The following is a 23,234-nucleotide window of genomic DNA, read 5'->3' as shown; positions in this document are numbered from 1 at the left end:
TGAACTTCATGTTGTATATTTCACAACATTAAGGAAAAAAAGAAAGGTATCTAGAAAAAAAGAACAGGACTGTTCTTTCCAACTCATTTACCGACTTCCAGTCCACCTCTCCCTAATTGTGTAGGGATTCTTGCTATGCTCTGTCTACCCAGAGCTACATTTTTCTGCCTCTTTTAAGTCTGGCTTTTCTGAGTCAGTGCTGCACATCACTCAAATGATACTTACACTATCTCTTCAGTCTTGCCAATACTCATGTAAGTTCTCATTCTGTTTACAATGTAGGAACATACCCACCCTTTGGATGAAAATGTTTCTGCTGAAATTGTTCTGTGTTTCCCAGAAAGATAACAGTTTCCCAAAAAGATAACAGTTTCACTCTTTGGATGAAAATGTTTCTGCTGAAATTGTTCTGTGTTTCCCAGAAAGATAACAGTTTGGAACACTGCAGTGGAAATAAACAGAATTAGGGCACAGTATGTTATAAAGAAGCATGGAGTTTAGATGAATGGATAAAGATATATATATATATATATATACACACATACATATATGTATCATACATATATGTATTATATATATCATACATTTGTATATACATATATATGATATATATACATTTATATTTATAGAAAATAGGTCTTTCTAAGACCTGTATCACATGATTCACTTATATGTGGATTCTAAAAAACAAAACAAAATGAAAATAGATTCATAGATACAAAGAACAAAAAGGTAGTCACCAGAAAGGAGAGGGTAGGGGAGTAAAATAGGTGAAGGAGTTGAGAGGTACAAACCTCCAGTTACAAAATAAATAAGCTACAGAGGTGTGATATACAACAAAAGGAATAGGGTCAATAATATTGTAATAATTTTGTATAGGGACAAATTGTTACTAAATTTACTGTGGTCGTCATTTCATAATGTATGTAAATATCAAGGCACTATATAGTACACCTAAAACTAATGTTATATTCTCAATACATCAACTATACTTCAAGTTTTAAAATTGTACAAATTTTAATTTTGTTAGTTTTCTGACCTTTTACATATAGCTAATTATTTCTAGATAAGAGATTTCTGGATAAAGGAGAATACTGTAATTATAAATAGAGACAGCTTATTTTTGCCATTCTATCTGATCTGTTGCCTTAATTTGACAAATAAGTATAATTATAAAATATTATTGGCAGTACAACAAAGCACCTGGTTTATTTAATTCTTAGTTTTTCTATTTAATTGAAAATAGAGCATTATGGGGAAAATATATGTGGCGTTTGGAATCAAGAAGATTAATACTCTACAACCTACTATACAGCACAGGAAATGCATATTATCATGAGCCTCAATATTTTGTCTTTAAAAATGGGACAACGCCTATCACATATAGGAGCTGTGACATTAAAATAAAAATGTGTTTAAAGTGTCCCATACTACACACATTTGATAAACATTAGTCATAATCATCCCATCTCTCTAATTGTATAGTTCTGGTAATAACTAAATGTAGAATCTTCATCAAGTCTTTTAATCCTCTGAGTAAAATGAGGAAGGTGAATAATGGTGCATTAACAAAAAGAACTTTATCTCTATAAATTTCCTCTGGGTTTTTATTTTAGGTCATGCAGGACACAGTTTTGATGATGTACACAGTTTTGAAGATGTACATCTTCTCTGTACACTAACAGAGATCCTAAGTCTTATGGTTTAATGAAGAGTGGATGTAATTAATTACATAATTAATTCATGATGTAATTAATTATATAATTAATTCATGATGTAATTAATTATATAATTAATTCATTATGTAATTTTGTTTTATTTTATAAAAAGACAATCTGGAATTTACAAAATTCACACAGAATCATATGCTATAATCTCAAATTATAAAAACAGATCTATTGTACACATATTTTTCTTACAATAAGCAAATACTCAGATAAATGGAACTTCTAAAATGCTTGGAATTTTTCTTGTTCAAGTAAGCATACATAACCTCATTTAGAGAGCCTTTCATCAAAACCGGTGTACTCAAGTTTTGTGCCACTAACTGAGAGAAAATGCACAATTTTACCATTATATTTTATGAAGTATTTGGAATGAAAATATGTTCAGTTACAATTAAATCTTTTTTATGTAAATATTTTTGTACCAGTAATATATAGTACTAATGTTAATGAGTTACTGAAAAGTTCATTTTTCCTGTCTACTCAACCACTTATGTAGAAAAACTGAATCAACAAAAAAATGTACTGAGTTCTTATGATTTTCCAAGTATTGTGGTTCCTTGCCCTCATGGACTTAGTCGTCTAATAGGACACATAGATATTAATCAAATGCCATGCAGATTAACATAAAATTGCACTTGAAGATATACTAAAAGTAAAGGTACAAGGTGTTATGAAACTGTGTAATAGGATATTAGCATAAAGTCATGGGTGCCAGGAAATGCTTATTGTTAGCTTATCTCTTTATAATGACCCATAGAAGAGCTTCGCTTAATTTTGAATATTCTAAGTTGGATAAATAGCATGCCTGTTCATTCAGTCACCCAAACTTGAATTTCACAATCATCATTGATCTAACCTTCTTTCTGGACTTCTTTTATCCTCATTCAGTTACTGTATCCTATCCTTCTTCAGAGCAAAATCTCACACATACTCTTGCTGCCCACAGTTCTGGGCTATTGCCTCACAGCTGAACTATTACCTCTGTGTTCAATTTTTGATCCTACCTATGCCCTTTCCACTCTCCAATCCTTCCTAATCATTGAGGCTAGAGTAATCTTTCTTAAATTACCTCAGTATCTTCCTTTGCAATATGTCTCTAATGCAGTGATTTCCAAACAGTGGGCCTCAGATCACCTGGAAGACTTTTTCCAGTAGAAAATTTTCTGGGATCCCCATCCCAGGCCTCTGAATCAAACCTTAGGATGGGGTCCAGGAATTTGATATAACCAAAAGCTTTCCAGAAGATTTTGATGTGTAGAGTGGTTTGAAAACCATCTTCTCAACACGCCTTTCCAGCCCTGTCTCTCTCTGCTGCCCTACAAATAAGGAGGATTATAGCAATTCCTTCAATACCATCTGTTTTTCCTGTTTATTTGTACTGTTCTCTCTGCTTAGAATGCCCTCACCTCACACATCTGCCAATTACAATCCTTATGTTTGAAGGTTTCATTCTGAGGCCACTTCTTCCACTGAGCTTTGAGATTTCTCCTCAGCTGGAATTGATTTCTCACTCTCTTGTGAGCTCTTGAAGCCTTTAGTTTATAGCTGTTATACATTGTATTAGGATGCCTTGTCTCCCCTACCAGACCATAATCATCTGTTCTTTTTCTAAGACAATCTGTATCTACCAAAATGCTTAGCTTAGTTCTTTGGGTAAAGTAAGTGATAGAGGATATATTTGCTGAAAAAAATGAAATAAGTTTTACTATTCTACAAAGAGCAAGATTGCCTGTGAATATACTACTATCAGAACATCTCCTCCTTAACTACAAAAGCTATTAAAGTATACATAGACAGCTGCTGTTTTCCATAAATATAAATATAGCCTATAGGGATTAGAGGAGAAGCAGGGGGTGACAGAAGATGAGATGTTTGGATGGCATCATCAACTCAGTGGACATGAGTTTGAGCAAACTTCAGGAGATAGTGAAGGACAGGGAAGCCTGGTGTGCTGCAGTCCGTGGTGTTGCAAAGAGCTGGACACAACTTAGTAACGGAATAACAACAAATAAGTGTTAGACATGGATATATGAACTCATATGGTTTCAATATACAGGATTTCCACTAATAAAAAATCCCAAGTCCTTTTTGTCATTCACTCAATTTTACTTCACACTCTGACTTCTGATTCATCCATTTTCACAGAGCAAACTAGATGATATGTCTTCTCCAGAAGCAATGCTGTGATGCCATGCTGTGAGTCACTGAGAAAACAGCACTGGAGCAGCAAATTCTTGGCATTTCTTCAAGTAGACCTTCCAGAGGTCATTTCCAAAGTTAGGTTATTTTTAACTTGTTCTCATCCAATGAATCAGTTCACATTGTGGACCAAAATTCAAAAAAGAAAAAAAGAAGGTCGTGCTATATAATGAGTGAAATGAGTATTAAAACTTCAGAAAGATTTACACAAAGATATATGCCTCATTGACTGGATGAAGTCAAGTACCTTTACATAAGTGGGCTCAAAGTCAACAGCTTTTCAGGAATAAGACTTTCAGAGTAGAATATGTTCTAGATTTGTTAACCAAAGTGATCAGGCATTTTATGCGTTGTTGGATGAACGTGAACTAACATGTAAATTTTCTCATGGTTGCAAGGCCTCTAGGATGTTTTACTAGCCTAGAAGAAATTGTTCTTTTTAATTGATAAAGTTTTAAATAAAACTGAAACTTGTCCCTTTAGCACCGAAGCACTCTCTCACCATTGTTCTCACTCTGTTTAGTTTTCTTTCTTTTTCCTCCAGATTATCAATTTTCTTTGTCATCAAAGATATATTGCTCTAGGAGTTGGGAAATAGGCTGCACGTCCCTTCTGGAACCCTTTTTCTGCCCCCTCTCATTGGTCTTTATCTTCCTGCTATTATCTGAAAGTATACGCCCTCTACTGTGGTGATTCTCTTCTCTTCTGCCCAGACTTAACCACTTTCCCATATTATAAGTTCTTCTCAAACTTTATGTGCATGTGACTCACTGGTCTCTTGTTAAAATGCATATTCTCGTACAGTAGGGCTGGGTTGGGGCCTGTATTTCTAATGAGCTCCTTGGTGACCACCACATCTGCTACTTTGGAGACAGCACTTTGAATATTAAGGTTTTAGGGGACAGAAAAAAACTTTTCATCAACTTATTACTACCAAATAATGGTGTCAAAATTTTACCTTGTTCAGAAGAATGTGCATTTTAAAGTAAACCTTCAATAACTCTTAAGCAAATATAATATGGGAATCTTTTTTTTTTTAATATGGGAATCTTAAATACTACAGCCATATCAGTGGAAGAAATATTTAGGGATAATTATCATTGAATCCCTTAAATCATGTGACAAGGTATAAAGATGCTTTGCTCATAAAAATGGCCAGGCCTACTAATTAGAGGACTCTGTAAGCAAAGGTTAAAATTCCCCCACTTCATGGATGTGGAAATTGAGTTCTAGTTAAATCAAATAACTGGCCTGGGGTCATAAAAATTGGATTGGAGACAAAGAGGATTTAAAACTATTTTTCTGACTAGAAAAAAAAAAAATCAGTGCTGTTTCTACAATGTAACTATTTCCACCTGGCAACTAGAGAAATGTATAGAGTCACAAACAGGCCAAAAAATCCCTCAGGGGGCTTAAGACTTTTAAAATTTAATTATCAGGTCAATGCAACTAGATTCTGGGGGAAGGGAAAGAGGCATTTGCTATTTCATTTTGTAATAATGTACACACATGTGCACATAATATTACTAAAAGCAAAAACTTTAGATTACATATTCAAATATATCTCCAAACCTTGGTAAAGTTGATTCAAAAAAGGTAAAAACATTAAAAACTCATAGATGAATTTAAGCAATAACCTTCTTAAATGGATACTATCTTTGGAGGTTTATTGATTTTTGTCCAGCATTCAATCTTACCGTATTTTCTTATCAATTTGTAGAATTTCATTCACTATTTCTTTAAAGCTTGACTACTCTTTTTTAGTACAATTTTAATACACTTTGTACTGAATTATTGAAATATAATTTAAAGTCAGGGAACAATAATAACAGTAGGATTCCAAGTCCAATGTACTGTAGACTGATCTTAAAATAGAGTCTGGAATAATAGTGCCCATTATCAGCTTTAGGACTGAAAGAGACCCAGAAATAAATAATATGTAATGGGAAGGAAAAAAAATCTAGTTCATTTCAAGGTGCAGTTCCTATTTCTTTGTATACAGTCAGCCACAGTCATTTCTTGAAGCTGAATAAATAAAGCAAAACATAACAACTAGCATCTAAAAACATATATAAAATCTAGTAATAATCATAAGCAGGAATATTTTTTCAATTGAAATGACTTCAATTTAGTTGAAATAGTTTTTCTCCTAAGTCAGAAATACCCATATTTTAAACCCCTTTTCACAGTCAGTCTATCTTCCAATAGTTACCAGCCTAAGTTAATGTGGAGACTAGGGGACAGCAGTTCCTTTCAAATTTATGTAGCTCAGATCAGGACCTTCACCACTGGATCCACCTTAACCTCTTCCTTCCAGAGCAGGCTTTCATGGAAAAAATAGTGAACTGTACCAATCCTATAGAATATATGTGTCTAAAGCATCATCTGACATTTTGTAAAGACTGCACTTTCCAGAGAATAGAAACAGTGGGTTCTGCTCCTCATCTTAGAAACTAACTGAAGATTGCTTGGGGCAATTTCGGTTCCATCTCAGCCATAATTCCCAATCTTTTGATGAGCTAATGACTTATAATCAATCTTTTTTGTCTTCTGCTTGTGACCTGCTCTGGTCTATCTTCCCCGTTTCTCCTTGCATTCACTCACTTTGATTTCTCTAACTTGAAAGTGTGCTTGGTATGGCACACCAGTCATTTTAGATCTCCAGGCTACTCAGTGGAGGTGAATATGTCAACCCAATCTCTTTCCCGCTTGGTGTCCATACATTCATTCTCTACATCTGTGTCTCTTTGTGCTTTGCAAATAGGTTCATTTGTACCATTTTTCTAGATTCCATATATACATGTATGTGTTAATATATGATATTTGTTTTTCTCTTGCTGACTTACTTCTCTCTGTATGGTAGACTCTAGGTCCATCCACATCTCTGCAAATGTCTACTTGCTTTAATGATTATTATATTTAAAAATTTGTTAGTTTTACATTTCTCACAGGAAAAAGAGCCTATTCTGACTCAGTCTCAAACATACAAACATACAGAGGCATGTTAAAGTACAAAACTTTGGCTTTAGGGGCTCATACTCATGCTGCTACTGCTGCTGCTAAGTCACTTCAGTTGTGTCCGACTCTGTGTGATCCCATAGATGGCAGTCCACCAGGCTCCCCTGTCCCTGGGATTCTCCAGCCAAGAACACTGGAGTGGGTTGCCATTTCCTTCTCCAGTGCATGAAAGTGAAAAGTGAAAGGGAAGTCACTCAGTCGTGTCTGACTCCTAGCGACCCCATGGACTGCAGCCTACCAGACTTCTCCATCCATGGGATTTCGAGGCAAGAGTACTGGAGTGGGGTGCCATTGCCTTCTCCAACTCATGCTACTGTAGGGCATGTTTGATTACAGTCCTCATATTATTTTTGTATAATGAATACATGTCACATAGCATGGGTATCTTTGTTTGAAATAACCTGTGATTTGTTTTGTATCATTTCCCAAATTTAGCTAATTTATTTTGCTTGTGTGGGTGTAATTTAGTTAAAATTAGGTTTTTTTAACTAAAACATTATGATTTCTGAGGTTGTTAACTTTAAAAACTGCTCCCCAATGTGTGAAGTCCCTGATGCTCCTACCTGAAACAAATGGAAACATTATTTTTTAGATGTATCTTCAAAAAACCAGGATGCCTAGGATTCCCACAGAGGAATATGCATGCACACACTCAAACAATAAACACACAATGCAAATCACATAAATTTGTGATCTATCCTTAAGAAGTTCTTCAGCTATAAGAAATAGTAATCCAGAAATAAAAGAACAATACTAACTCCCTCCCCCAAACGAAGCCCTAAAGATATATATAACATGACTAAAGGAACTAAAGGGAATAGAAGTCACAGGAAGATAAAGAAAGAAAATGACTACAATAATTATAAAACTTCAATCAATAAAAATAGGGTCACTAAATTTAAAAACTAAGTTGATTCAGAATTGAGATAGAAAATATTACAGAGTGATTAAGAGACATAGAAGTGAGAATGACACACCTGACAAGCATTCCAAAAGAAGAGAATAGAAAATATAAAGATACAATATGAAAATAAGGAAGGATTTTCCAGAATTTAAGGAAGACATGAATACTCAGATTGAAAGAGTAAAGCGCCGATCAAGATAAATTGAAGGGTGAAAACAAGATTAGCTGATGTCCAGTTAGCAATCAAAGAAATAAAAGTTAAAATGTGGTGTATAGATTTAGTTAACATTTTAAAGACACAAATCCTCAATGATGATAATGTGGATACTCATTCTTCTTTATCCATCCATCCATCAGTGGACTCTTAGGTTATTTTCCTATCTTGGCTATTGTATACAATGCTGCAATAAACATAGGGGTGTGCTGTGATAAGTCGCTTCAGTACTGCTGGACTTTTTGCAACTCCATGGACCATAGCCTAACAGATTCCTCTGTCTATGGGGCAACAATACTGGAGTGGGTTGCCATGCCCTCCTCCAGGGGGTCTTCCTGACCCAGGGATTGAATCTATGTCACTTATGTCTCCTGCATTGGCAAGCAGGCTCTTTACCAGTAGTGCCACCACATTGCACATCAAAACTACAATGAGCTATCTCCTCACAGCTGTCAAAATGGCTATTATAAAAAAGACAACAAATTACAAATACTGCTGAGAATGTAGAGAAAAAGGAACACTCAAACACTGTTAATAGGAATGTAAATCGATGCAGACAGTATGGAAAAGTGTGATGGGTCCTCAAAAAAATTAAGACTAGATGTACTATATGATCCTTTTGGATATTTATTGACTATTCATATTCCTCCTCTGTGAATTGCTTGTCCATATTCTTTGACCATCTTTTATTAATAACAATTGAAACAAACAAATATAAAGGAGTTCTTTATGGATTCTTGATCCCTCAACTGGTTTTGATTATACCTGTTGGCATTGACTTCTCCCAGTTGTATGTTCTAATTTTACCTTGTCCTTTTGTCATATGGAAAGATTTAAATTGTTACTTCCTAGAAGTGGAAGTCCCACCTTGTTTTTAAACTCCTCCAAAGTATTCATCATAGTATGAGTTTTAAGGGCAATGCCTAATAAGCAACCCCATGTCCAAGGAGCAGTAGCTGCACAGGCACAGGAAGGCCAAGAGGAGCTACTCCACGTTCAAGGCCAGGAGGGGTGGCTGTGGGGAGATACCCCTCTTCCAAGGTAAGGAGCAGCAGCTGCACTTTGCTGGAGCAGCCCTGAAGAGATACCCCACGTCCAAGGTAAGAGAAAACCAAGTAAGATGGTAGGTGTTGCGAGAGGCATCAGAGGGCAGACACACAAACCATAGTCACAGAAAACTGGTCAATCTAATCACACGGACCACAGCCTTGTCTAACTCAATGAAACTAAGCCATGCCCGCGGGGCAACCCAAGATGGGCTGGTCATGGTGGAGAGGTCTGACAGAATGTGGTCCACTGGAGAAGGGAATGGCAAACCATTTCAGTATTCTTGCCTTGAGAACCCCATGAACAGTATGAAAAGGCAAAATGATAGGATACTGAAAGAGGAACTCCCCAGGTTGGTAGGTGCCCAATATGCTACTGGAGATCAGTGGAGAAATAACTCCAGAAAGAATGAAGGGATGGAGCCAAAGCAAAAACAATACCCGGTTGTGGATGTGACTAGTGATAGAAGCAAGGTCCAATGCTGTAAAGAGCAATATTGCATAGGAACCTGGAATGTTAGATCCATGATTCAAGGCAAATTGGAAGTAGTCAAACAGGAGATGGCAAGAGTGAACGTCGACATTCTAGGAATCAGCAAACTAAAATGGACTGGAATGGGTGAATTTAACTCAGATGACCACTATATCTACTACTGTGGGCAGGAATCCCTTAAAAGAAATGGAGTAGCCATCATAGTCAACAAAAGAGTCTGAAATGCAGTACTTGGATGCAATCTCAAAAACGACAGAATGATCTTTGTTTGTTTCCAAGGCAAATCATACAGTATCACAGTAATCCAAGTGTATGCCCCACCAGTAACGCTGAAGAAGCTGAAGTTGAATGGTTCTGTGAAGACCTATAAGACCTTTTAGAACGAACACCCAAAAAAGATGTCCTTTCCATTATAGGGGACTGGAATGCAAAAGAAGGAAGTCAAGAAACACCTGGGGTAATAGGCAAATTTGGCCTTGGAATACAGAATGAAGCAGGGCAAAGGCTAATAGAATTCTGCCAAGAGAATGCACTAGTCATAGCAAACACCCTCTTCCAACAACACAAGAGAAGACTCTACACATGGACATCACCAGATGGCCAACACTGAAATCAGATTGATTATATTCTTTGCAGCCAAAGATGGAGAAACTCTATACAGTCAGCAAAAAGAAGACCAGGAGCTGACTGTGGCTCAGATAATGAACTCCTTATCGCTAAATACAGACTTAAATTGAAGAAAGTAGGGAAAACCACTAGACCATTCAGGTATGACCTAAATAAAATCCCTTATGATTATACAGTGGAAGTGAGAAATGGATTTGAGGGACTAGATCTGATAGATAGAGTGCCTGATGAACTATGGAATGAGGTTTGTGACATTGTATAGGAGACAGGGATCAAGACCATCCCCATGGAAAAGAAAGGCAAAAAAGCAAAATGGCTGTCTGGAGAGGCCTTACAAATAGCTGTGAAAAGAAGAGAGGTGAAAAGCAAAGGAGAAAAGGAAAGATATAAGCATCTGAATGAAGAGTTCCAAAGAATAGCAAGGAGAGATAAGAAAGCCTTCCTCAGCAATCACTGCTAAGAAATAGAGGAAAAGAACAGAATGGGAAAGACTAGAGATCTCTTCAAGAAAATTAGAGATACCAAGGGAACATTTCATGCAAAGATGGGCTCGATAAAGGACAGAAATGGTATGGACTTAATAGAAGCAGAAGTTATTAAGAAGAGGTGGCAAGAATACACAGAACTGTACAAAACAGATCTTCACGATCCAGATAATCATGATGGTGTGATCACTCATCTAGAGCCAGATACCCTGGAATGTGAAGTCAAGTGGGCCTTAGGTAGTATCACTACGAACAAAGACAGTGGAGGTGATGGTATTTCAGTTGAGCTATTTCAAATCCTGGGATATGATGCTGTGAAAGTGCTACACTCAATATGTCAGCAAATTTGGAAAACTCAGCAGTGGCCACAGGACTGGAAAAGGTCAATTTTCATTCCAATCTCAAAAAAAGGCAAAGCTAGAGCATGTACACCCATGGTGGATTCATGTCAATGTATGGCAAACCCAATACAGTATTGTAAAGTAAAATAAAGTAAAAATAAAAATTAAAAAAAAAAAAAGAATGCTCAAACTACCACACAATTGCACTCATCTCACACACTAGTACAGAGAAGGCAATGGCAACCCACTCCAGTACTCTTGCCTGGAAAATCCATGGATGGAGGAGCCTGGTGGACTGCCGTCCATGGGGTCGCGAAGAGTAGGACACGACTGAGCGACTTCCCTTTCATTTTTCACTTTCACGCATTGGAGAAGGAAATGGCAACCCACTCCAGTGTTTTTGCCTGTAGAATCCCAGGGATAGGGGAATCTGGTGGGCTGCCGTCTATGGGGTCACACAGAGTCAGACATGACTGAAGTGACTTAGCAGAAGCAGCAGCACACGCTAGTAAAGTAATGCTCAAAATTCTCCAAGCCAGGCTTCAGCAATACGTGAACCGTGAACTTCCAGATGTTCAAGCTGGTTTTAGAAAAGGCAAAGGAACCAGAGATCAAATTGCCAACATCCGCTGGATCATCTATAAAGCAAGAGAGTTCCAGAGAAACATCTATGTCTGCTTTATTGACTATGCCAAAGCCTTTGACTGTGTGGATCACAATAAACTGTGGAAAATTCTGAAAGAGATGGGAATACCAGACCACCTGACCTGCCTCTTGAGAAACCTATATGCAGGTCAGGAAGCATCAGTTAGAACTGGACATGGAACAACAGACTGGTTCCAAATAGGAAAAAGAGTACATCAAGGCTGTCTATTGTCACCCTGCTTATTTAACTTATATGCAGAGTTTATCATGAGAAATGCTGGGCTGGATGAAGCACAAGCTGGAATCAAGATTGCCAGGAGAAATATCAATAACCTCAGATATGCAGATGATACCACCCTTATTGCAGAAAGTGAGGAGGACCTAAAAAGCCTCTTGATGAAAGTGAAAGAGGAGAGTGAAAAAGTTGGCTTAAAGCTCAACATTCAGAAAATGAAGATCATTGCATCCGGTCCCATCACTTCATGGGAAATAGATGGAGAAACAGTGGAAACCGTGTCAGACTTTATGTTTTGGGGCTCCAAAATCACTGCAGATGGTGACTGCAGCCATGAAATTAAAAGACGCTTACTCCTTGTAAGGAAAGTCATGACCAACCTAGATAGCATAGTATAAAGCAGAGACATTACTTTGCCAACAAAGGTCTGTCTAGTCAAGGCTATGGCTTTTCCAGTGGTCATGCATGAATGTGAGAGTTGGACTGTTAAGAAAGCTGAGTGCTAAAGAATTGGTGCTTTTGAACCGTGATGTTGGAGCAGACTCCTGAGAATCCCTTGGACTGCAAGGAGATCCAAACAGTCCATTCTAAAGAAGATCAGTCCTGGGTGTACTTTTAAAGGACTAATGCTAAAGCTGAAACTCCAGTACTTTGGCCACCTCATGCAAAGAGTTGACTCATTGGAAAAGACTCTGATGCTGGGAGGGATTGGGGGCAGGAGGAGAAGGGGACGACAGAGGATGAGATGGCTGGATGGCATCATCGACTCAATGGACAAGAGTCTGGATGAACTCCGGGCGTTGGTGATGGACAGGGAGGCCTGGCGTGCTGCAATGGGGTTGCAAGGAGTCAGACACAACTGAGCAACTGAACTGAATAAGCTTTGGTCACAGACATGTCCACTTCTTTGCTCACCATCATCTTTTGCCTTTCCATGATTTCAAGATCCAGCCTCTTTTTCATTTCAGTATAATCTTTAGGAGAAAGAAATGGCAATCCATTCCAGTATTCTTGCCTGGGAAATTTTCCATGGACAGAGGATCCAGTGGGCTACAGTCCATGGGGTCACAAAGAATCAGACATGACTGAGTGACTGAGCGCAGCCCACAGCATTATTATTATCATAATTTTTGTCAATTGTTTTGCTTCATTTTTAATGTTCTTACCAATTATATACTAGACCATTCATCTTTGTTCTGTTTTCCAATCTCTTTCCACATCCACATATTCGTGTTCTAACATCACATTGTTTTAAAAAGTGTTTTTTAATGCATTTTTATATAAGCAAGTATCTATTTTTGTTCTTCAAAAATTTCTCAGCTGTCGCATATTTTAATATTTCAGATGAACATTAAAATTACTTTCTTAAGTTTTAAAAATCCTCTTGGGATTTTGATCTGGAATGGCAATCCACTCCAGTACTATTGCCTGGAAAATTCCATGGACAGAGAAGCCTGGTAGGCTACAGTCCATGGGGTCGCAAAGAGCTGGACACGACTGAGCAACTTCACTTTCACCTTCTTTCACAGGTAAATTACATCTGAATTTTTGAAAATTTTGCATGTTTATATTGTTTAGTCTTCCTATCCAGGAACATGTTCTTCTACATGTACATAAATCTTGTATGTCTCCTAGTGAAGTTTTGTAATTTTCTTCAGCCAATTTTTAGTTTTTTGTTTCTGGGTATTTTGTATATTATGTTGTCATTTTAAGTGGTCTCATTTTCTAACTAACTAGTATCAGTACAGGACTTCCCTGGTGGCTCAGACTGTAAAGAATCTGCCTGCAATGTGGGAGACCCAGGATTGATCCCTGGGTTGGGAAGAGCCCCTGGAGGAAGAGAATGGCTACCCACTCTAATATTCTTGGCTAGAAAATTTTATGGAGAGAGGAGTCTGGAGGGCTACAGTCCATGGGGTCACGAAGAGTCAGACTCAACTGAATGACTAACACTTTCACTTTTTCCCCACTTATTTTATGTATATAAGAAAGCTCTTTAATCTGTTCACTGACTTTGCTTACCGGCACTTTACTAAAGAAAGTCATTAGTTCTAAGATTTTTTATTTAGAATTTTTTTAGATTTTCTATGCAGATATTTCTTATTGCATTCACTATACTACTATTAAATAATTATAGTGATGCAACACAATTGTCTTGTTCTTGATGTTGATTATGTCCCCAGTGTGTTGTTGTTACAGATGTTGGTTATTGTTTTCTTCTCAATATCATAATATTAAGGGCCTATTCTTTCATGCCCAGGCTTTTAAAAGATTAACACTTGGTTTTAATTAATCCAAAAATGGATGTTGAAATTTAGCAAATGAGTCTTTTGGACACCTGTTGAGATAGACTTATATCATTTTCTTTTGACCTATGGAAATGATATACTAGAGATTTCCCAATATTGTCCTCCTAATATTCTGAAATAAACTATATTTGATGATATTAGTTTTAAAATATTGTCCATATTTTATTTGCTTAGTGCTTTGTGTTAGGTGGTTTGGTTTTTTTTTTTTTTTTTCATTTTAAGAGTATCATTCTTTAAATCCTCTGTGTTACACTTGGCAAGATTTTATGTCAGGGTTACGCTAGCTTCAAAAATTGCATTTGCCGTGATCTGACTTTTTAAATCACTGGCTATTTAAATACTTCATGAAAATCTGAAAAGAAAAACCCACAAATAATCAGTGTGGGAATTTGAATACAGCTTCCCCATAGAATATAAGCTGCAAGGAGAATTTCTATCTGTTTTGTTCACTACTGTATCCCTACTGTTCTAGAACAGTGCCTGGTATTCAGTAAATGTTTGTTGAATAAATAGAAAGTAATGAATAGTCTCCCTGGACATTTAATAGAGTTGCTTGGAAGGGTTTTTTTTTTTTTTTCTTCCTGATTTATCCTGTGTTTTGCTCTATAAAGCTCTTTCAGGGCATCACTTATGTGTGTGCACCCACACACATACATGCATACATACACACCGCTCCTCAAAAAAAAGTTTATTATAAACAACTCAAATATAAATATCACTAGAAAAATCTGTATTGTACTTAAATTTCCCAGTGACATTAATAACAATTATCAACATTTTCCATTATTACAAGTTATAAAAAGGCTGCAAATTATATTTTAGTACAGTTTTCAGGTTGGCATTTCAACATTTCAGTGACAAACATAATGAATTGCTAAAGTCTCAATCTGAGATGGACATTGTAGCTCATTCTCTTAGTAAAAAAGCTAAAAGCAATTTTTCTTCTAAGTCACTTAATACTTTTCAGAACAGATTACATATCTAAAGATCATTTAAAATAAGCTCTAAATGTCACTTAAAGGATAACAATGTCACTGAAAATAAAAAACCAGATTTAAGCATCATCATTCAGATTATATAATCTTTTTATTTTGCCTCTATTACAACATCAGGGGTGATATGGGGGTAGAGGAACAAAAACAATCTCAGGTTAGGGTTGATCATAACTATATTATCTTTATCCTTTCTCTTTTTAAAGAAAAGAAATATGGTGTAGAAATTTTGACTCAATTTGATTAATTTTAAAGGGCATGTTCTCAGCAAAATTCTATGGCAGTTTATATGTAGTGAAGTCTGGATTATGCTGTCAGTGATCAATGATCTGTGGTATATTTAACATACCACTCATTTATTTGACCATGGATTGTATGATGTGATTCCAAATGAAAGGAAACTATAATTGAAAAGCACAGAGCAACCAGAAAAGAAAAAATGAAATGAAACAAACCTACCATGCCCTCTGTTGATGAAATGTGTGACTAGAGAATGTATGATTGGAAAGAAAAAATTCAACATATGTTTCTTAGTTCTTATTTTTAAGTTTCTCTAAATTATGTTCTAATTTAATTTCATAAAATAAGCATTTTATATTCTTCTGTTTTTATAGCATTCAGCACAAAATTATGTCAGTTAAAAAGAAAAAGTATCCATGTATAAATGGTTAATGCAGTAGGCCCAGTCACATGGCCACGAATAGATGTGATCTATTCTGAACTCGTTCTGAAAGAACAACAATTGGAAGGGAAGAAACATTTTTAGACAATTTCAATTAAGGCAAGGTAGAAAAGGTAGAAGGATGGAATTCTGAACAAGTCAGACTGCTATCCTCCCTCTCCATTTCCCTAATCTTCAAATATCAGCCAAGTCCTTATAAATGATGAAGTTCATGTGCATCTTATGGGTGCAAGGATGGGTTGGTATCCTGAGACAAAATCTAAACCTCCTTCTCTAGAAGGTGTCAGAGAGATTGACAGACATCCTTCAATAACTCCTCATCTTCTTCTCAGTAGCATAACCATAAATTTTGATTTGGCTCAGTACACAGAACAAAAACTATATTTCTTGGCCTCCTTTGTAGCTAGATTTGACCACTTATCTACATTCTGGCCAGTAATGAAAGTGGTAGTATCATGTGCTCCTTAAAAGAGAGGAGGCTCATCCTTCTTCACATTTTCCACCAGCCTGGTAACAGAACAATTCAGCAATACAATTTGTCATACTGAAGATGACAAAGCAAAAGAGTATAACAAACCAGGGCTCCCAATACATTTATGAATCTCCCCTGCCCACACTGAATTGCTTGTCTTTTAATCAACTCTGTGTATTTAAGTTATTGTTACAATGAAATATTCTTCAGCTTTAAAAAGAAAAGAAATTCTGACAAGGGCTACAACATGGATGAAGCTTAAAGACATTATACTTACATTCTGTAAGCAAGTCACAACACAACAAATATTGTATAATTTCACTTATATGAGATACCTAGTATATTCAAATTCATAGAGAAAGACAGTACAATGGTAGTTTCCAGAGGATGAGTGGAGGGGTGAAAAAGAACTTAGTGTTTAATGAGGACAGATTTTCAGTTGGAAAACATGAAAAAGTTTTGGAGATGAATGGTTGCACAACAATGCAAATTTACTTACTGCCACAGAAGTGTACACTTAAAATTGGTTAAAATGATAAATTCTATGTTTTATATACTTTACCACAATAAAAAATGCAAAAAAAGTCAATGGTTAGCAACAATGTGTGTGATCAGAATATCTTCCAAAATCTCTGAAGTGCTCCCTTGGATACCAGTAGGATCAAAATTCAAAATTCTATTGTTGGAGACAATGTTACTGGGCTTCACTCAATTTTATTTGATGAAACAAGAAATTAAGTGTTAACCACAATTACGTGCCTACACTGACATGAGGGAATTTCTTACACGTCTAGAGCTTCAATTGCTATTTACATGCAGATGCTTCATAAACGTATGTCTTCAATTATTTCCCTGAGATCAATTATTTAATGTTTCAAAGTGTTAGGTTGGAAGTTAGACATGAGCAACCAGAGGAGGCCTGGCTGTAAGGGATGGAAGCCTATCTCTGAACCCCATCCAAGAAACCCGCAGGAGAGCTCACAGACATGCTACAAAATAACTATACTTTTCAACTCCTGCACATGGGCCCTAGGCACAAGTGGATACAAAATGACCACAGGGGCTTCTCCAAGTAACTTTAGGCAGTTAGGAGCTCATTAAGGGCTCATGAATATTCTACATCTAATTATGACAGAATTATGGGAAGACATAAATAATACAACTTGCTGTTATGTAACTTATAATTGTCAATTGGCCTTGAGCATATGCCCATTTGCATTCCCTTTCATTGACTGGTGGTGGGTGCAAGCCCCACTTTGCATCAGGCATAACCAAAAGGAAGAGACTGGAAGTATAGAAAGGGGAAGCCAAGAGGATTTGACAGGAAGGATGAGGGCAACTTTCCTGGGAGTGTTGGACTAAGAAAAGCTCTGTCTGCTTGAGTTGAATGTTCTACATGTTTTGGTTCATCACTCCAATTTTTTGTTGTGACAAAACAAGAACCAGGGAAGAGAAATAAACCAACCTGACAAAAGTCATGTCATACTCAACACGCCCAACACCAAATTCATGATCAGCATCCCCATACTTGGTTATTTGTCATCCATCTGATGGAGTAAGCCATAAAGCCAGGACCTTCACTCTCCTTTACATCTCACATCCTATCATATGCTTCTGTGCCATCATGTACCTCCTGTTATCAGTTATTTCATTAATACTTTTACATTATTTCTGTATTTGGTTACTATCTCTCACACTAGAGTGCACATTCTGAGTGAGCAGAGACTTTAGTTTTGCTCATAATCGTATTCCCAGAATATAGCACAGTGCCTGCCCTTTACATGGGTGTTTAATAAATACATGTTAAATAAATGTTTAAGGTTGAACTCATAATTGGGAAAAAAAGTTTGATATAAAAATGCATAAATGTAATTCCTCTCCTTCCTATCTTTATGAAGATGTGAGTTATTCCCCAAGCAGTTAGTGGGTTACAGTTTGACACTTATCTTGAGATTATCCTGGCTATTGCTTTAGTACTGACTTTTAGTTCAGTGTCATCTTGTACATTTACCTGAATTTCTTGAGCACTTCTAACTTGTACAATGATTTCTGTATCTGTCCCTTCTCATTAATTAATCCAAATATACTGTTCCATTCCTTGGGTGGAGAATAGTAAATATTTGAGGCTCACAAGTGTAGGTAGAGGTCCTGAGGATGGGAATGAGGATGAGGGAATGGGAGTTTATCTCAGAACTCAAACTCTGTGGATTCAAGCTGTGCTTTTGCTACTAGTTTCAAATGAGTTTACTTAACACCTGAATCTGTTTCTGCTTTTCCCGAAGTAGACACACCATTAAAGATACCTATCGCACAAAATTCGGAGAAGGCAATGGCACCCCACTCCAGTACTCTTTCCTGGAAAATCCCATGGACGGAGGAGCCTGGTGGGCTGCAGTCCATGGGGTCGCCAAGAGTTGGACACGACTGAGCGACTTCACTTTCACTTTTCACTTTCATGCATTGGAGAAGGAAATGGCAACCCACTCCAGTGTTCTTGCCTGAAGAATCCCAGGGACGGGGGAGCCTGGTGGGCTGCTGTCTATGGGGTTGCACAGAATCGGACATGACTGAAGCGACTTAGCAGCATAGCACAAAATTATTGTGAGAACTATATGGAGAAATGGCCCTGGAATTACTTTTTAAACTGTACAGTGGCACAAACGTACATTATCCCAATGTGAATATAGTTGGAGTGAATCCTAAAATAGCAGCGGGGGTGGTAAGGAGGTATTTGGCCACGACTCACAATATGTAGGTAACTACTTTTACAGTGTATTTCTACCTTGCTTTTGAACTAGTTTTTGAAATGAATAATGAAGTGGTTGCAGCAAAGAAAAAAAAAATCTTAACAGAAAAAAAGGTGGGGGAAGCACTTCTATAATCTAGCATTTAACCAGTCAATTTGGCGTGTTTGCTTCTACTGTGTTTCAGCTTCCCCAAAATCCCAAACTCTCCCTCCATCTCTAACTATCCTAACTGTAATCAGGTGTGCGGTATGTGCCGCCTGGTTTCCCCTCAAGCCGGTGTTACGTCATCAGATTGTGACGTACCGCCCCCTGTGCGTGCTCAATTGTGAGGTCACACGCTCTCTCTGGTATATAAAGCTGGACTCTGCCTAGCATCCCACTTGCACCCGGCAGTGAGGGACGCTGAGCGTCCTGGCCCGCTGCTTCCCGGGCGGCTAGCGGCCCCCTGCTTCCCAACTGCCAGCTGAGTGCCTCAGTGCCCGAGAAGAGGGAAGAGGTTTGAAGAGGCACCATGAGCCTCCTGTTCCTGCTAGTGAGCAGCATTCTGTTTGCCTTCATGTTTGTCTTCTGGAAAACCTGGTTTCAGGTAAAGTGTGTAAGAGAAGTTGGAATTAGATGAAGCTCGACAAATACATGGCTTGGGGAGGGAGGTGTGTTTAAGAGAGTAGATAGTAAAGAGTAAGGCGGGGGTCTCCCCATTCCTTTTTCCTTTGAAAGCACTCAGATGTTGACTCTACCTCACACTTCTCCCATGTTGACCAGTAGTTCCACAGCTGTACTGTGTTGTGAAAAGCCCCAAGTCACTAGGTGATGCGGTCAGTTTTTCATCCACTTGAAAAGTACAGCAGAAAGGGTCCATCTGTTCCCTCCCATTTTAAGAAAGTGTACCTACTCTTCCTCTCTGGCTTTTACTACCCCCATGTGATTCTGTTTGCCTCTTCCTCTCTTGTATTTTCATTATCAGTCATCTTTATGACAGCTTTGGGTGGGTGGAGGGGGCATCACAGATAATTAAGGTCAAAATGTGGGTTTCCTGGTGATGTTTAATGTTCCAAGTGAAGTGCTTTTAGATAAGAATCAGGGTCCAAGTATGGACCTACTGGAATGCCTAAGAAATGTAAGCCAAGGCTATGGCATTTTGGCATCAAAAGGCTACTTTCATTTTTTTTTCTCTCTCACTCTTTGGGAAGGACATATTTCCAAATTAATGTATTCATTCAACAGATTTTTAATCTTGGGGGAGGTCAATCAGTTCATTTTGGTAAACCAAGACTAAGAATGTTATTATTTGGTAGTATTTGGACATTGCTAAAGTCAATAAACTACATATGTTTAATTTCCTTCCCTTACAGAGAAACACTGGTGAAATGTCATCAAATTCAACTTCTGTTGCACTAGTAAGATCATACTCTTCTACTCAGTCAACTAAGAGCAATACTGATAAGAGTCTTTCGGTCAACAATCTCTCTCGGGATATCTTAATTAATTTCCCACACTCAATAGCCATGCAGAAGCGAATATTGGTAAACCTCAGGATCGTGGAATACAAGCTGGTTGAACTGGAACAATTCCTAGTTACTAAGGGTTTAAATGGTGCATTAGTTAACCGGAAGTCCACTGACAAGCCTACAGAATGTAATAACAATTGAGGCAATCATTAAAGGGACTTTGAGTGGATTCACTTGATTATATGTTTATACCAAATGAATTATTATTTTAAAGGGGAGGGGTGCCAAGTCAGATACAAAATCCAGACATTTGTCAGTTTGCTTACATTTAGAGAGTTGATTATGTTGCTAACATATTTTACTGGAGAGGGAATGAAAGCACAATAGAGAAACAGTTTGAGTTGTTTTCTTTTTAATTAGCTACAGTAAAAAGAATATAGTTGAGATATAGTGATTTTAACTTCAATTGTGAAAGTTTTTTTTTCTAGTGGTTTACAATACAATACTGTAAATGTCTCCAAGTTTGCATTAAAGTAAATGAGATTTGATGGAACTTTTTTCCATTATGCAGAATAGTCTAACACTATTGAATCTGTGTAATAATACTAAGAGCTATCATTGAGCACCCTAAAATATGCCAGGGACTCTGTTAAGATCTGTGCTTTACATACTTGTAAAGACAGTCACAGAAACTCTTAACTACTCTTCATAGTCAGCTATTGAAGTAGACTACTTTTCCAGCACCACCTCTGCTACTAATTAGATATTTCAGTAGAAGTGTGCCTAAATCTTCCCTGAATTGCAAGTCACCTGTAGAAAATTATCTGCATTTTATTTGGTGAAAAACCCATACCTCAAATAGCACCAAAATATAATGGTAGAATGTATATAATATAATATGGCTTAAAATTAAAGTATTTATATGCTGTATTTAGCAATCTATTTTAAATATTTTATAAAATCTAGTAATCTGTTGACATTCACTAACAGCATTTGACCTACCCTCAAAGAAAACCCTCAGAATATCTAACACAAGTTCATCTTATGTGTATGTTAGTTGCTAAGTCTTGTCTGACTCTTTGCAACCCCATGGACCATAGCCCACCAGGCTTCTCTGTCCATGGAATTCTCCAGGCAAGAATACCGGAGTGCATAGCCATTCCCTTCTCCAGGGGATCTTCTTGACCCAGGGATTGAACTCAGGTCTCCTGCATTGCAAGCAGATGCTTTACCATCTGAACTACCAGGGAAGCCTCAAAGAAAATCCTCAAAATATCTAACACAAGTTCATCATATTTATGTACATAATGCACTGAGATTGCTCAATTACAGGCCTACCTATCTAACTAACTTCATGCCCCCTGCCCCCAAAATAAGTAACCAGTATAAATTAAAGGAAAACCTTAATCCCTTACTCATTTAATCTTCAATCAAAAGGAAAAGGAATTTAAAATGTATAAGAAATTAATGCTTAAATTTATTCTTTTACTCATTTGACAAGAACAAAAAGCCAGCAGTAGTATATGTGGCTCTTAAACATATTTTAGAGTCACAGATTTCTTTTGATAGTCTGATGAAAAATATGGACTCTCGCAGTAGAAAAAATGCATATACACATACATGTAGAAAAATATTACATGTAATTTCAGCCTCATACAATCTCTGAAGCCCATGTTAAGAACCTTAAGAATAACTGAAAAGTTTCTTCCATAGTTAGATAATCCTAGATTGTGATGTTAAACCAGTTATAAATGACATATAATCAGTGTATAAATCTATTAGTGATATGTTTTCATTATCTTTTGTAAAGAAATTGGCACATAGGACTTTCTAAGTTGGCTGCCCTCATTCTTGACAAGCTTCACAAGTTTATCTCCTATAAGTATGTAAATAAGTTATCAGCTGTAAATCGTAACTTATTCAAGTAAAACAAAGTCATTCTACTTAACTATATGTTATAATCACAAGATCTTAGATTTGATTGAAGCCATTTCCTCATTAGTATTTTGTTCTATGTTCTATTTGAAATTAGACTTCAGGGTGTATAATGAACTACTTTAAATTTTGTGAAACACAGTAGAAATTAGATGGGTCATGTTTTTCTTCTAACCATAACCTACAGAACACATTTTATGGGGAAAGAAAGAACCAAAGCTTCTGGATTCCATTTTCTAGATTTATCACTTACTGGCCATAGTTTTCTGTCTTATTTCACTATTTGTAAATAAAGAATAACTATTAAGCTCACCTTAAAAAAGTGAATTATGAGGGCATGAAGTTTTTAGACATGAATCAAAGATATTAAACAATAGTCTTTATATACATAGTTCATTTTTCCATATATACATATACGCATGGCATTTCTAATTTTCAGTTTTACCACTTTCTTTTAAATATATTTATTTTCCCCAGATTTATGGAAAAGAAACATTGTGTGCTAAGAAATATAAGCAAACAGTATTTAAAAACTTTTATAATAGAAAATATAACTATTTTCTAAATAATCAGCTCAAAATAAAGCCTTCAGTATATTAGAAAAATATTGTAGCGATACAAAATTTTTATTGTGAAATAGAGGCAGCTATGTATGTGTGAACAGATGATAAATCACATTGCTAAACATTAGTAGATTCACATTTTTGTATTACAT

The 23,234-nt window shown here is 36.7% G+C and overlaps 1 protein-coding gene across 1 annotated transcript; it reads left to right on the top strand.

The window, feature by feature from the left end:
• Nucleotides 1–19,647: 19,647 nt before the first annotated feature.
• CT83 (cancer/testis antigen 83) lies at nt 19,648–20,785 on the top strand. The gene is made up of 2 exons (XM_052663931.1): nt 19,648–19,722; nt 20,489–20,785. Exons 1-2 carry the CDS (start codon nt 19,648–19,650, stop codon nt 20,783–20,785), a joined length of 372 nt encoding a protein of 123 aa, XP_052519891.1.
• Nucleotides 20,786–23,234: the final 2,449 nt, after the last annotated feature.

This window comes from Budorcas taxicolor, chromosome X (assembly GCF_023091745.1).
Source record: "Budorcas taxicolor isolate Tak-1 chromosome X, Takin1.1, whole genome shotgun sequence".
Lineage (NCBI taxonomy): Eukaryota > Metazoa > Chordata > Mammalia > Artiodactyla > Bovidae > Budorcas > Budorcas taxicolor.
The sequence above is the reverse complement of the archived record's forward strand: the minus strand, read 5'-3'. Positions and strand labels throughout refer to the sequence as shown.